Raw genomic sequence first — 16,907 nt, 5'->3', positions numbered from 1 at the left:
GTCTGAAGGGACTTTGAATGAGTGGAAAAGCCTTATTCCTGTAGTAAGTATGAGTGAATATGCTATTGACTTTTTGAGAAGTGCAAAGAGTTTTTCATCAGTTCAGTGGGCAACATATAAGACATGAAATAAAACATTAAACTGTTACGCTTAAAATTCTTTGTAGCTTTCTCCCATCCTGCTGCTACCAACCTGCTTAGCTATGTCCACAGTATTGTAAATGTTCAAGCATTTTATATTAAATACGTTCAGGGTTTGGTACTGAGAAAGAGACTTTGGTCTGATATTTCCATGGTAGTACAAATTGGCACTGCAGTGCATGAAGAGGAAGAGGAATTTGCTGCAATATGTACTCTCGGTGACATTTTGATTTTTGGCACTTGTTCGTGTATGTGCAAAAACATCCCATCTTCTGATAAATAGTTTTGCTCATAATATAATGCTTGAGTGCATAGAGTGAGGATAAATAAGTTGGAGATCTTGTGTAACTTAGCTTCAACTCTGTGCTCCCCTTTAGAAAAAAATATCTTATTAGTGGCACCATGAATATCACTGGACTGCCTACGCCAATACCAACATTAATATATGTCAAAACTTTGAAGGCTTTGGAGATTGTAATGTTATCTGGATAAATTACTAAGTGGATGGATAAATAATTATAAATAGTTAAGATACTACAGTTCATCAACTTATATTCATCAGCTGAAACACTGTAATTGATTATTTGCTTGGCTGTAGTCCACTGTGAATGTTACAAAGCCTGACTTAAACCACCTTCAACTCAAGTTGAATAACGCAGAAGGTTGCAGTTGCTCAAATGTATGGTGCAGACAGATAAGACTCACAGTATCTTGGGTTTCTTTAAGCTATTCTGTATTTCCCTGAAAAAATTAATAACTGGCTGTGGATTTTTGTCTTCTTAATATTTTCATCTCTTAATTATAGAAAAAATAAGAAAAACATCTATAACAAAAAGAAAACCAAACCAACCAAACTCAAACATATTTCACGGAGTCACAGAATCACAGAATCTTAAGGATTGGAGGGGACCTTGAAAGATCATTCAGCCCAAGAATACAAAGAACTAAGATAGAAATTAGTTGCATTCTCTATCCTAGAATGGTTAAATGGTTGGGGAAACTGAATATAGCTTTTTTATTTTTCTGGTATCATTTCTTCTCAACAATCTATGGTTGGAAAAAAGAATGAAAGGTAAAAAAATCATAGAATACATACATTAGCTGCAATAATCTGCAGCCTTTGTGTTGATATTGCTCCTTTGCTATAGCATATACTGCTCCGTTTTTTTACGTTTTTACTCTAAACGATGAATTTCTTTTTTGGACCTTTTCACTTACATTAAAATCATAGTGGCCATGTTAAATCTTTGAATTTAATTTAGAAGCAAAGTATAGAACATTTTTTTTTCAAGTCAAAATTGGAAATAGTCTAGTTTCAAAACACAATGAAATATAACTACACCTGACTGTCATTAGTGTAAAGAGAAAGTATATTGCTATGAAAGATCTCTGACTGCTTTTCTAACTTGGAGTGCATTTTATTTGGCAGAAATAAAGTTTTCCTGTCCTAAGTGGTATCTGTGGCAAGAGCAATGAAAAAATGCTAATCCATGCTTCAGTTGCTACTTAATGAAAAACTAATGTACGCATTGACTACCCATACAGAACTTACACTTTCAGCTGCCATATAAATATATCTTTAGATAAATCTCATCCTTGGCATGTCCTTTCAACAACGGTAATAAAAATCTGCATTAGAAAGAAAGTCCTTCCCTACCTCTATACAGCAGAAAACTTCTTGAGGCTGAAATACAAGCAAATACATTTTATTGGGACTGATCCTGCATATATTTTGAATAATTGAAACTAAGGGAAGTATTTACATAATTAAAGACAGATACCTAGTGAGGTGCAGGCAGAGGAAGTTAATATGGCATTGACCTGTGTCTTGTGGAGTCCCTCAGGAGCCAGTGCTGGGACCAGTACTGTTCAGTCTATTCATTACTGACCTTCCTGAGGGAACAGAGGCATTGTCAGCAAGTTTGTTGACAATACTAAACTGGAGGGAGTGGCTGACACACCAGAAGGTTGTGCTGCCACTCAGTGATACCTGGAGAGTTGGGCAGAGAGAAACCTAATGAAATTCAACAAGGGCAAGTGTAGTTTTGTGTCTGGGAAAGAATCACCCCATGTACCAGTACAGATTGGGGAGTGAATTGTTAGAGTGTAGTAGAGGGATCTGGGGGTGCTGGTCGGCAGCAGGATGAGCATGAGCCAGCAATGTGCCCTCGTGGCCAAAGAGGCCAATGGCATCCTGGGGTGTATTAGAATGATTGTGATTAGTAGGTCAAGGAGCTGCTTGAGAGAGTTCAGTGGAGGGCCACAATGATGAAGCGAGAGGAGCACTTCCCTTAAGATGAAAGGCTGAGGGAGCTGGGGCTCTTTAGCTTGGAGAAGAGGAGACTGAGAGGTGACAACATTCATCTTAAAATGCATAAAGGGCAGATGTCAGGAGGATGGAGCCAGGCTGTTCTCAGTGATGTCCAATGATAGGACAAGGGGCAACGGGTACAAGCTGGCAAGTTAGAGATTCTAAAGAAATACAAGGAATAACTTGGAAGAAGCTACCCAGATGGGTTGTGGAGTCTCCTCTGGAGACATTCCACACTCACCTGGACAAGTTCCTGTGTGACCTACTCTAGGTGGTCCTGTTCTGGCAGGAGGGTTGCACTGGATGATCTTTTGAGGTCTCTTCCAACCCTTAAAAATCTGTGATTCTGTGATTGCAGGAAAATGCAGCATCACTGGACTTTAGTGTTTCTTCTCATGCTCATCAGTTTTCCATGCCCTTGCAGGACAATTTTACAGTGTTTAGCAATTGTTTTGATGGTGTAAGAGTAGTTTGGCAGACTTGACATTCTGGACAATGATGTTTTTCTAGACAGCAGTTTCACTGATTTTAAGTTCCCTATGCATTTTGAGAAGGAATGTATTCAGTCATATACATTTTCAGACAGTTCACGTTGATCTTAATAGGAACTCAGTTTCTGTTTAGGCAATCAGTGAATTCAATATGATCGAGGAACTTGGTAAACAGAAAAAAAAAAAGAAAAAAGAAGGAAATATTAATTACCTAGTTTCTTCCACAGCCTCTCATGAAGTCTCCTCTTCAATGCTTTGATGGAGACAGAGCACTTGAAGCGTAAAGATAAAGGCTGTCAAATCAAAGGTTTGGCAAATTGGTAGCTATGATAACATGCAGCCTTTTTATTTTCCTTTCCAAGCTATCTGCTCCATCCAACTTAGGAGTGATGTATTAAATGAATTCCCAACCTTGAAGAGTCTGAGTACCTTGCAATATATGTTATATTAAAAATGCACATGCAAAACAAGGTATTATGTACCATTAAAGCCTCTTTTATTTCAGTAATACATTTTTCAACAATCATCAGGGCCAGCTGTAATCTAAATTTAATAATCTAGATACAGCTAGAGGATGAGTTAGTCAACCAAGGACCTGAAACAGTCTCTGGAAGTGCATTTCTCTTTTCATACATTATCCAAAGTGATCCTTTTGGCATCTAACCAAAGTGTCTCAGCTAACTGAGGTGGAATTTGGTCTAAGCTGTTTTGGTCATGGTTTTAGGTAAGAAAAATACTTGAGGTTGCTGAATTTGTAGTAGGCTAAAGCATGGTGAATTACCTTACGGTTTCTGTTGACTGAGAGCATGCATATGGACATTGCTGTGCCAAGAATCTTAATTGATTGTAACTTCACTGTGTAGTTGATAACAAAGTCAATCAAAATAATGAAACAGTGTCATATCTGGTGATTGAGTGCATTTAAACTTGTACTATGTCTCAGATCTATGCTTAAATGGTGGCACTAAAATGTAGACTTTAGCAAGAAATGTCTATTTCTTGCCATGTTTTAAAAATAAGTTTTGGGTGAGGTCATAGTATTTCTGATTTATAGTTCCAAAATTCAATTTTATCCAGATTGCATCTACCTTTGTAGGATTTGCTTATCTCTGTGCTTATTTGACATAATCAGATCTTCCCATGGTACAGGCTAGCATACTCCCTGATGAATTCTGAACGTATCTGACTTTCTGACTGCTGATGATACATGTATATTTTTATGCAAGACTTGAAATATACCACAGAAACTATTTAGATTAGGATTATACATGTTGTGTATCCCCTTTTCCTTTTTAAATAGATAACTTTAATGCTGTTTGGATGCACATTTAATTTAGGAATAGGTTACATTTGTACTCCAGTATTGATGGTAACATTCAAACCAATGTACTGAACTCTAAATTATTTTACATTAAATGCAAAAAGCTTTCTCTGGTTATGACTGTATCCTTCTTTGGAAAACCAGAGCACTTTACAGTATCCACATATTATCTCATCAGATTCTATTGAGTAATTAATAGAAGAAATAAGTTTTATTTCCATTGGTTTTTCCTCTGTCTCTTCCAAGAGAAATTGAAGACTTGCTCGATAGTTTGCCATTTCATGACATGCAGCCCTTTTCAGTTACACTTCTCACTGCTCTCTGAGAAAAAAGTAAGATACATGGTACATCTGAAGCCTTAGGACAGATTTTCATCATGATATTCACAAAATGAAAGGTCAATCTGAAAAACCACTTATTTAAAATACAGGAAGATGGCTTTTGCTGAACTTAATACTGTTTGCTAGTTCCTAAGGTCTGTACTTTCCACTCATATTAATGCAGACTAATTATTATCCTGCTTAGCTTTTGTTTCTCATGAAGATTAAAGTGGTCTGTTTGATGTGTGCAAAGAAGTGACTGCAGAAAATGGTAAATTAATTGGAAGATGTCAGCTTAGGAGAATGGTTTTTGACATGAGCACTGTAAGGCTGTTAACAAACAGACTAACTCATTTGTCTCACCATGAAATGAAAATAAAAATCACAACATTATGGTAAAATCTTGACTAGGAAATGCCTGCAAGACTCTTTGAAGCCTTAGGTTATTTTCTTCCCTGGGCTTTGGCAACGTGATATATGCAAACCACGTTCTACGAAACTGTGAAGTGAAATAGGTTCTATGCAGAACAGATGGACCAGGGCTAATGTGGTGATGTGTACTGGAGATGAGAACAGATTAATACCACAAGGGGAGACTGGAGGAAAATTGGAAAGATGGGGATATTTGAACTAATTCATGAATCATTTCCAACTGATACTTATGCCTTCAGGCACAGTGAGTAATATCAAGGAAGCATGTTTAAAATTGTATAAGTTTGTTTTAATGCAGATTAGAATTAAGAGACATATTTTGGGATGATTAAAAAAAATGTCTTGTATTCCACCATCCCAGAATGTACATTTGTGATTTAAGAATCATTGATGAACTTAATTATGTGCACTATGATATGAATTGCTTTTTTGAAAACCCACGGCAGAATCATGGACTTGGCACAAAGCTTTTGGGAATGTTTTTTTTTCCAAGAAACACTGTTTGAACTAGGAGAATGTGCTCTGTCACTTGCATTCAAGGCATACAGATGCAGCTCTGTAGGCATGGTCTGATCTTATTCAGGTGTCTCTCTGTCTACCCTGTCTTCATCTTCTCTAAAGTCATGTGAGGTTCAGAGTTCCCAAAGCTCTGCCAGAGTAAGAACATATAGATACCTACAGCTTTGAATCTTCAGGTATGTTATAGAATAAGGCCTTCAGAGTCATTTCACATGACCAAGTTACAACACTCTTGCTAATGGACTTTTTAGAGCAGACAATCATGGAGAAATAGAAGTCCACCTGAAACCAATTTTAACATGCATAAAACCATCATCAAGATCTGAAACAATGAAGATTCCTGGGAAATATGTCACTTCCCAGTACCAGAGAAGGTATCAGTTTTGTTCATGGGTGGAAAAGCACAATTCCATATGTTAGGACATTAAAGATTCTTCATTTTACTTGTGTTCATAAAGGACATGGTTAATAAAAGGAAAAAGAAACAGTGAGGACAGGAAATGTATAGAAAATTATCTGCATGCTCTGCATTCACTAAAAAATTCTCAGGAGATTTTTCTTGAGATATAGAGGAGGATGTGAAACATTTGATGGTGAGGAAAGAAAAATCTGATTAAATGGCGAATTCAGTTTACTACTAAGGAAATCATTTACATGCATTTCTGTTCACTGGCACAGATGATGTGATATCATTCTTCTTGTATACATTTATTTCTTTCTAGGCAAGGCTCAATAAAAGAGAAAGGTAAAAAATATCTCACTTGCTTAAAACTTGATTCTCATTTTGCTGATTGCAGGTTGCAAATCTGGCTTGTTCAATCTCGAATAATGAAGAAGGTGTGAAGTTAGTCCGTATGGCAGCAACACAGATTGATAGTTTGTGCCCACAGGTAAGTAAGATTCCTCCTAAAAAGTACTCAGGAATTCTTGGGATCTATTAACTGAGATGGGGAAAACAGCCTAGATGAAGATTATAACTTTACCTTCATCATTCCATTGTTGCCTGCTTTCCATGAGCTGTGAAAAAACCCATTCATATTTTGAGACCTGCATATTAAATGTGGTGTAATGCTGTATTTTTAACAGGGTCTGTAATCTATTTGTTTTTTCCCTTGTTAAAAAATGTTGACACTCCTCATAACAAATGATTTTGAATAACAGGTAATAAATGCTGCGCTAACATTGGCTGCCAGACCCCAGAGCAAAGTAGCACAGGACAACATGGATGTCTTTAAAGATCAGTGGGAGAAACAAGTGCGAGTTCTCACTGAAGCTGTTGATGACATCACTTCAGTGGATGATTTCCTCTCTGTTTCAGGTACTGGGATCAAGGGACTCGTCTAAAAAAATCCATTTCTAAATGCAAGTAATGGCTTGGAGAAGTGAAAAGTTGTAATTACTAAAGCATCATTAGTCCATTAATCTGTCTCTATTGGAGTGCTGATCTTCTACACTTGGTAGAAGACATACTAAATAATCCCTGATAGCAATGATTAATTTTTCACCTCCCAGAAAATAATATCTTATTTCTACTTCTGTTTCTAATGAAGTTTTATTTCAACTCAGCCAAAAAGTAAGATTTTTGACCACCTTTTAAAAATGTATTCCAGACCTGTGACAGATCCTTGTGCAGTCACAGACACGAGGAGGAAAGATTAAGTTTCTTTTATCTTGTAGCTTTGCTCAGATCAACTGTGTCTAAATAGTAGGTTAGATGTACCATTCAGTTGTGGGACCCTGGTCATGCATACCAGGTTGCCAGGCCCTGAAGATGGATATGAAGGAGAGAAACAGACAAATGTTGCATGATAGTCCCATCTAGGCATGTTATCAAGACATGATCAATGTACATACTTCCAGAGATTTGGGAAGCACTTCTGGATCCTTAAATTTTTAATGTAACAGTGCAACAAAACAGAGAGAACGAGTAAAGTAGTATAAGAAACAGCACATCTTTGCACTTCTCTGACCTTGCTAGGAAAGATTACAGTGCAAAGCAAGTTCTACAAACACAAAGTGTCCACATCCTTACATGAAGAAAGGAAATTGACTCTTTGGATCACAGGTTATCCTCCATTCTCCTTATGAAGTGTTGCAACTTCTGATAGAATATGTTACAATATAGTCATATACAACGAGTACTATAATTGTCAAGTGCTGCATGTCTTGGGTTAATTGACGACTGCAGAACAAAAAGAAAAAAAAACCATTTCCCTATTACAGTTTGAAAGAGTGGAATTTCATTGTTGGGAATAACATTGTTGGGGGTTGGACTAGATGATCTTTAAAGGTGTCTTCCAACCCTACCATTCTATGATTCTGTGAATAAGGACATAGAGTGTGCCAAGTGTGCTCAGCTTATTCTAACATCTCAAAAGAGCCAAACTTCAGGAGATAACTTGGCTTTAATTTTAAGTTTCATTTTACATTCTTTTCCATGATGTTTCCTAAGTTTCCTATGAAAAGTTAAAGATGTTTGGAGAAAAAAACCCACCTTATATTTTTTAAAAATCCATATTTTTCTTTTTTTTTGTTTTATTTCACTATTATTAGTAACAGGAAGATGGTTTGGTTTAGTGTAATTACACTTCACTGTCCAACACTGCTGCTAGAGTGTTTACTGAAAGTCATGACAAGAAAATGAAAGTGAGCTCTCAGAATAAAAGGGTACTTGAGGATCTGGTAACAGATAGATTTTTCAGTTTTGAAGCTGGCAAACACTTTTCAACAGACTTAGTTCTACATTGAAAGGGCACACCAAGCTGTAAACTGCAGATCTAGTCCGCAAGCCAAAGTGACAGCAAACTTGCTTAAATGACCATTTAGTTATTTCTTTGAGGACTTTGTTCGTTACAAATGTTTGCTTGGAGTGTAAAACCAGAAGTTGTCTGTAGAGATGACATTTTTATTTTTGTTTTTCTCTAATCCTATTTTTTTCTGACATAGTCTTGACTTCAGAGAGCAACTTAGACATAGTATTTCTGTCGGGCTTAGATTTTTTGTGATACTGCCCACAGACATCTCTGTTCAATGTAAGAAAATATCTGATATATTCAGAAAGCTGGTTGAAGCAAGCTGTAAGCTTAGAAGCCTCCGTTTACACAGGGCAGTTTTATTTTTGGATGTTAAACTAGCATCTGGTTAAATGTACCTCATGAAAGAAGGCCAATGGCATTGTGAGATGCATCAAAAAGAATGTAGCCAGCAGGTCGAGGGAGGTTCTGCTCCCCCTCTACTCTGGCCCTGGTGAGGCCTCATCTGGAGTACTGTGTCCCCTTCTCAGCCCCCCAGCTCAAGAGGGACAGAGAACTTCTGGAGAGAGTCCAATGCAGGGACACTTCCTTATGAGAAAAGGCTGTGGAACCTGTGGCTATTCACTCTGGAGAAGAGGAAGAGAGATCTCGTTAATATTTACAAATATCTAAATGATAGGTGTCAGGAGGTTGGGGTGTCCCTTTTTTCGATGGTATCTAGCAACAGGACAAGGGATAATGGGATGAAGCTAGAATACAAAAAGTTCCACTTAAATATAAGGAAAAACTATTTCTCTGTTCAGGTGAGGGAGCCCTGGCACAGGCTGCCCAGAGAGATTGTGGAGTCTCCTTCCTTGGAGGTCTTCAAGACCCACCTGGACATGTTCCTATGCGACTTGTTCTAGGTGACCCTGCTTCTGCGAAGGGTTTGGACTAGATGATCTCTAAAGGTCCCTTCCAAACCCTACCATTCTATGATTCTATGAAATGCCACCTTCTCTAAATAATGAGTGTCACATTTGATGGTGTTTTGTATCACTGTGGTGGCAACTGGAAGAAAAACAACCATAATTTTAATCAGTTACTTTACATTCCAAATGCCTTGCCAGTGCAAATCCATAGGGCACTGCTTGTTGACTATGCCATGGTAAAAAAATTGCTGATGTTGAGGAGGAAATAAGGAAGAAGTATTTTAGCAAAGAAATTTTTTCCTAAAATATGGATGGGGAGTTTTTTAAACAAAGAATTCTGCCTTGCAAGTCACTGATTCATAGCTCAGGGGACTTTCATTTTTCATTCAGAGTTGTTATAGTCTAAATTTCAACATCATGTAAAACAATTCTGAATCCCTCAAATGATCCAACTGTGGGATTTTTAACAGTGAAGATTAGTATGTCATTATAGTTTTGTGTCCAACAACAATTAATAAAAAGCAATTGGTGAACTGATTAATTACTACTGCACAAACAGCATTTCATTTTCAGTTAAGTGGTGTCTGTGATAGAAAAGGAAGTTGTTTAGAGTCTCTGAATTTCTCAGAGTAACTTTGCTCATATAGGAAATTCAGTCATAGTTTTATTGAAATGTTTTTTTACTCTGCTGGCTACAGGGAAATAATGCCTGGCCTAGTGAAAATATGCTTCATTCCAGTCAAGATCTGCTTCATTCTTTCACATTATCTGTATGTGAGAATACTGCATAAACTATGGTACTGCAGCACATGAGAGTTGATAGTGGCCTGACTCTGAGATGAGAAAAGCAATGCAGCTCCCAAAGTTTCAGTAAAGCTACTTGATAATACATCATCTGAGCAGACTCACTGTTGTCAACTCTTACTTCAGAATGTACACAGTCACATACAATTATACTATGTGTCATGAAAAATTCACAGCTTCATCTGTAGCCTAGGTGGAGTAAAGGAGATGGAACTGCTCATGCACAGGCTCCCTGCTATCTATAAACAGCGTTTGCTGTTGTCTTTTCAAAATGGTTTATTTTCTAACTTACTTGGGCATACATATTATATATTTATGGGAATGTATAAATTCATCTTTAGAAAATTGCCAAACTGTTTATTAGAGCATCTACATAATATTAGACTCCTTTCCTTTTTGTATTGACCTGTGTTATGTTTTCATTATGATACAATTGTGTGTCATGTTTGAAATTATTATGACTGATTGTCAAAGAATTACAGGTTGGTGCTCACAATACAGGTGAGAGGACATAGCTCAGTCCCTTTCAAAGATAAATATCACACTTGGGATTTTTGCTGTTATGCAGCAGAGTATCACAGAATGATATTTGTTTTGCAGACCTGGATAAGGACAGACATCAATTTTTCAATGTACTGACATTTGCAGTTTACCCAAATGAGAAAGGTTTGCTATGAGGAATAACTAAATGTAATGAGCCTTATTTTCTTTTTTTTTTTCCTGCATTCCAGAAAACCATATATTGGAAGATGTGAATAAGTGTGTGATTGCTCTCCAAGAGGGGGATGTCGATACACTGGACAGAACTGCGGGTGCCATCCGAGGCCGTGCAGCCAGAGTTATTCACATCATTAATGCAGAGATGGAAAACTATGAAACTGGAGTTTATACTGAGAAGGTACTGGAAGCTACAAAGCTGCTCTCTGAAACTGGTAAGCTTACCTGAAATATTTTCAGTATTAAGTCACTTAAAACTTCCAGTTAGCTCTGAGATCTGTAACTCAGAGGGGAACCTAAGCTTGAAACAAGATAAAACTCAACAAATTAATGACCATTATTCATTATTTGTCACACAATGCTAGTGCAGAAGTCATGTGGTAAAGAGCTATATAAGAGATGTGATTCAAGACTAGTCTGCATCATAGAGGGAGGACTACCAAGATGATCGAAGGTCTGCAGGATCTGTTTAGACTCAAGGCTGAGGGGGAATCTCCTCAACATTCATAAATATCTAAAGGGTAGATGTAAAGAGGATGGTGCAGCACTTTCTTCTATAGTTTCCAGTGACAGCACTGGGGGTAAAGGACATAGGTTGGAACACAAAAAGTTCCACTTAAACACAAGGAAAAACTTCTCTGCTGCTCAGGTGAGGGAGCTCTGGCCCAGGCTGCCCAGGCAGGGTGTGCAGGCTCCTTCTTGGGAGGTTTCCAAACCCACCTGGACATGCTCCTCTATCCCCTGATTGAGGTGAACCTGCTTTAGCAGAGGCTTGGGCTGGATGATCTCTAGAAATCCCTTCCAACCCCTACCACTCTGTGATTCATCAAAGTTTCAATTATTTGAGTAAATAATGCACAGCTTTTTCTTCAAGTTCTTTCTGAGTTGGTTGATTATATATTATGTGTCTCCAGAAAATCATTACAAACATTACTCTGTGGTCTGTGCAGGCAAATGTACTTGTTGGTGACTGAACTTGTGTTTCTAAACAAAACAATTTTTCATTGAAAATACATTGGAGCAACTGAAAGTAAATTACCTGAATTACCTGAAATACAAAAGTCTGCTAGATTATATAAAATAAATAAATTATATAAAAGTCTGATAGATGCACAGACTGGGAAAAAGCACAGAGTTTTTTAATTTTAGCTTGTTTTTGCCTTCACAGAGCAAGGGTTGGATTCATCTAAGTGTAGGTGATTACATCTACGCTGGTTATTTTAGGCTCCTTTTTGCTCAGTATTGTCTACTGGTACGTGCGTCTGAATTGTTCAGTGCAGGCAGTACTATCAAGTACTCTCATCTTAAAGCAGTGTTCTGCATTTGTTTGGATGAATCATGCTTTGAATTTAATTGACTTTATGAACTAGATCTCCACTCACTATACAAGTGACCAGCTATGGAATAGATGCTTGTAGCATAGATGTCTGAAAACATCTGAGCTGACCTTCTTGTATCTGACTGCCCTTGCTCAGATGGCCTTTAAAATCATCAGGATTATTTTAGTAAGAACAAATGAGAATGAACTACTTCAGGACATAACAAATGAAACATTCAGGAAAAAACAACCAAGCCATCTCCCTATGAGATGGAAAAATAAAACCTGTTGTCGCTCTGGCAGGCTGTGTGTCAGCTTTGAAAACAGAAATCAGGAAAACAAGCTAAAATAATCTTGCACACACAGGAAGTCACACACATTTAGGTTGGAAAAGAAATGTAGATCATCTAGTCCTACCATTAACCCAGCACTGACACTTTCATCACTAAACCATGTCCATAAGTGCCTGATCTACACATCTTTTGAATCCCTCCAGGGGTGGGGACTCCACCACTGTACTGGGCAGCCAGTGCCAGGGCTTGACAATACTTTAGAGGAAGAATTTTTTTCCCACTCTCCAATCTTCCCTGACACAACTTGAGGTCTTTAACTCTTGTCTTGTCTCTCAGAGCTTGGGAGCAGAGACTAACCACTCCTGGCTACAATCTCCTGTCAGGTAGTTGCAGAGAGTGAGAAGGTCTCCCTGCAGCTTCCTTTTCTCCAGGCTCTTCATCAGACTTGTCCTCTAGACCCTTGGGCTTCGGAAGATTTAATATTACTTATTGTGTTGTTCCTATCTCCAGCTTGTTATCATTTAGCCCTAAAAGGGATCTCAAGCCTTATTAGCACAGATAAATCCCAATGATTGAAATCAAGAATTTTTTCTTTTTCTGACCTTTCATTGTGATTTATTGGAAATTACAGCTGAAGTTTGGGTGCTTGCAATGGCGATTATGACTAGAAAGTTGTGCCTTGAAGACCTGAAATCCTTGTAGATTGACATCAATGCTTCAATACTGCTAGAAATTAACTTTCACAGACTTTTTTTATTGTGAGCTGCAGAGACAGTTTTGGGAAGAGATCAGAATCAGTAACATGTTCTTCAGCCTATGATACACACTCTAGCTCTACACAGCTGTTTCCTATGCAGCATTTCTGTTCACTTTACATGAAGTCAGAAGCTTCAACCCAGAGGGTTGAGATTTGGCCATATACAGCTTGAAGATAATTGGCTTATTTTTTTCCTCAAAGTTTAGTGATTCTGATTGTATCATGTTTCTTAGTTGTGAGAAGTAAAAATGAGTCTGAAAATTGTTTTTAGTAGTCTCCTTTTTTATTATTACTCAACAAGAGATCAATGGAATGAGTACTGTAAATTTAGATTATTTGAAACAGTCTATGAACTGGTATTAAAGTAATAAAATTATCTATTGGGTTTGATGGGGTCAAATATTTTGTTGCACTCTTGTGTTAAAGTCTCCTTTTGGTAAAGAAGAGATTTTGAAGAATTTTTCCTATCACTAAGGTTTCTTTATTCAGCAAAAACTATCTTCAGGTTTTTTATTTAGCTAACATTTCTGACCTAATTTTTTGTAAAATTTTTTTATGAATGATTTTTCAAGAGAATAACTGACAGTTATAAAACACAGTTAATGTAGATCGATAACAGGCACAATAAACACTTGCTTTCCATATTTAATGGAATTTTTAATATATTTTGACTTATAACCAAGTACTAGAAGCTCTGAACTATATGCATCTTGACAACATCAGCTTGGTAATGCTGGGATTCAATACTTAAGACCGAGTCCTTGAGCTTTAAAGTCCAAGGTATTACTTATTTTGTATTAAAAATATAAGTAACTTAATGAGTAGTTTAAAATATATATTTTATATGTCAAGAATGGTTTTTCATGTACAAATTATGCAACAGAAGTTCAGAAGACAGACTGGGGCCAAATTCAATGGAGTCAATGAAGCTGAAAAAAATTCATGCCTGACATGAATGTAGATTATTAATATTATAGCACAATTTCTATCTGCAGCTTTTGAGGCCATTTGCAAAGGCATTGGTTATTGTTTCTCTGTGTTGATTAAAAAAGATAGACTTTACTGACTCATTTTGTCACCCTAGAATAAAGTGGTGAAAATGGTATTTAAATCTCTTTATACCATTCTGTTCCCTGCCCATTTATACTCTGCCCTCCCACCCAGAATTGTTAAGTGTAGCTACAAAATGTAGAGGTACAAGATGTGTGAACACTTACAGTTCTATATTCATTCTGTTTATCAGTTTATCAAATACTCAAGAATGGTAAGAGTCGGGTTTCAGCACAGATGCACATAACAAAATCTCTGAGAGAAACACAATGATGAACACTTTATCTTTTTCATTTTTGTTCCTCCTTCTTTTTAGTTGAACCTTTATTTTTAAATCAAGCACTTTTGAAAGCTGAGGGGGAAAAGAATTAGTTAAATGCAATGGAAGGGAAATAAGCACATTACAATTCTCTTATAATTATGATGCAATTGTAACTATCAGCTCAGGGAAGGAAAGCCCTCTGTTAAGTCTTTCTATTCAGGAATTTAATGTTGTCACATTAGTACTGGGTTTAATCCAGAAATGTGGATACACTGTTTTATAAAGAGAAACTCCTTGCTAATTTTTTTCCAGGGTTTAGAAACCCGACCTTTAATGAAAATGGTATCAGTAGGTTCTGAGAAATTGAAACTATGCAGACCTTACTTTAATAACTAGTCTCATTTTAAAACTTTATTTGATTGTTATTTTCATTTACAGCCTTTGGAGTATATGGGAGATGGGTTTTTTTAGTGTTTTAGTGCTTTCTTGCCTTCACTTGACTAGCCAACTGCCTTTATAGCCAAGTGTTTGGTGGAGGCTAGGTTCTTATCTCTGACAGGGGTATTAGGGAGTGACATATTGGTTAATGTATTTTTTAAATTGTGTACTTCTATTTTCCCTTAAAACTAAAACAAAAAATTAACTCTCACTTATTGACTTTTTTATAAATCCAAGATGAAAACTATAAACCACAGAGTCTACAAGTTTTGCTGGGAACAAAAAAAACCTAATCTGTTGTTTGCAGGAGTAAACCAGAGCTTCAGGGTTTAATACTTTTTGGTTTGCTTTTTAGGACACTGTGAAGTTTTACTTTAGCTTAGTTTCCTAAAGAGCAAGGCCCAGTCCTGGGCATCAGGCACCTTCTTGGGGATAGGGATGTCCTGAGGGCAGGCTGGATGTCAGCCCACAGATGGGAGCCCAGTGAGTAGAACCAGGGTCAGATGCAGCCCTGGGATCTGTAGGCAAGACTATGCAAATGTCTCCTGTTATATTGTTCCATTGGTATGCAGCATTTGTAGAGAACTTTGAGATTATCCTGCTATTGAAGGTCCATAAAAAAAAAAAAAGGGAAGGAGAGAAAGATGGAAAGGAAGAGAGAGGAGATTAAAGGGGATGAAAAGTGCAGAAAGCAAAGCAAGAAAGATAAAACAGAGAACACAGTTTATGTCTGAATATTGAGATCTCCCATACTGATCAGCGCCCTGTCTTAGTGACTAAAGCCAGCTGAGAGTATCCCATTGGCTTTGATAAGAAGGAGATCACAGAGGATCTTAAGGGTTGGAAGGGACCTTGAAAGCTCATCCAGTCCAATCCCCTGCCAGAGCAGGACCACCTAGAGTAGGTCACACAGGAACTCATCCAGCTGGGTTTGAATGTCTCTAGAGAAGGAGACTCCACAACCCATCTGGGCAGCCCCTGCCAGGGCTCCCTCACCTCAACAGGGAACAAGTTTTTCCTTATGTTTCTTTGGAACCTTTTATGTTCCAGCTTGTGCCCATCGCCCCTTGTTCTATCATTGAGAACAGCCTGGCTCCATCCTCCTGACACCCACCCTTTATGTATTTGTAAACATTAATGAGGTCACTCCTCAGTCTCTTCCAAGCTCAAGAGCTCCAGCTCCCTCAGCTTCTCATCTTAAGGGAAATGCTCCACTCCATCATCTTTGTGGCCCTGCACTGAGCTCTCAAGCAGCTCCCTGACCTTCTCGAACTAAAGGGCTACTCAGCTGTTGCTCGTAAAGCTGTAACAACTCAAGAGAAGAATATTGAGTTTCTAAATGAGTAAAAGGAATTGTCCATAGGAAGAAATCAAGTAACAAGCTGAATATTATTTTTTGAGGTTTCTGAGATGTGATGAGGACAAAAAGCTGTGACATGCTTTAAAGGTTAGAGGGTTAAATGTAAATTGGCAAAAGCAGAGTAGACTTTGTAAGGTTATAATGAAAGGGAATGAATGGGAAATGAAGGAGAAAAAGTAGAACAAGATAAGACCAAAAGTACCTGAGATGTGAAGACTTCCTGATTTTTATATTTTTTTTCAGTTTGCATTGGAATGTCTGGAAACCATCCTAGAAGAGCAAGTACTGTGGTAGTCACTCATGTGAAGGGCATTGGATATTTGAAATCAACTGATTCAGACTAGAAATTTGAGTTTCAGCTTTTAGCATAATTTAAAAATACCTTAGCAATTTTGTAGCTGGCTGCTTTTAAATAGGTCACTCTCTGACTTCTGTTTTGACTCACATTTTTTATTTTGTCTTTATCAGAATGGACTAGAGTTGAAAATCAGCACTGCTGGCAAATCAGCAATAAACCTGTGAGAGTTTTATCAGTGTGAATAGGAAAAACTTTAAAGATATTTATCACTAGGGAAAGACAGCTCAATGATATTATCAAAGCTAATACTGAAATGTGGTGAAGATGGATTTTTGAGCAGTGATATGAAAGGAAACAAAATATCGAAGCAAGAAGATGAATTTAAACATAGCTGTAATAAAAAATACCCACC

At 37.4% G+C, this 16,907-nt stretch overlaps 1 protein-coding gene across 1 annotated transcript in view; it reads left to right on the top strand.

Annotated features, from left to right (window-relative positions):
* The window catches only part of CTNNA2 (catenin alpha 2), a 524,185-nt gene that overhangs the window by 451,086 nt on the left and 56,192 nt on the right, over positions 1-16,907 (top strand). Inside the window, exons 10-12 of the mRNA XM_061992337.1 lie at positions 6,332-6,424; positions 6,696-6,852; positions 10,734-10,934. Of these exons, the coding sequence (XP_061848321.1) occupies positions 6,332-6,424; positions 6,696-6,852; positions 10,734-10,934 (451 nt within the window). The remainder of the gene's footprint in view (positions 1-6,331; positions 6,425-6,695; positions 6,853-10,733; positions 10,935-16,907) is intronic.

This window comes from Colius striatus, chromosome 3 (genome assembly GCF_028858725.1).
Source record: "Colius striatus isolate bColStr4 chromosome 3, bColStr4.1.hap1, whole genome shotgun sequence".
Lineage (NCBI taxonomy): Eukaryota > Metazoa > Chordata > Aves > Coliiformes > Coliidae > Colius > Colius striatus.
The sequence above is the reverse complement of the archived record's forward strand: the minus strand, read 5'-3'. Positions and strand labels throughout refer to the sequence as shown.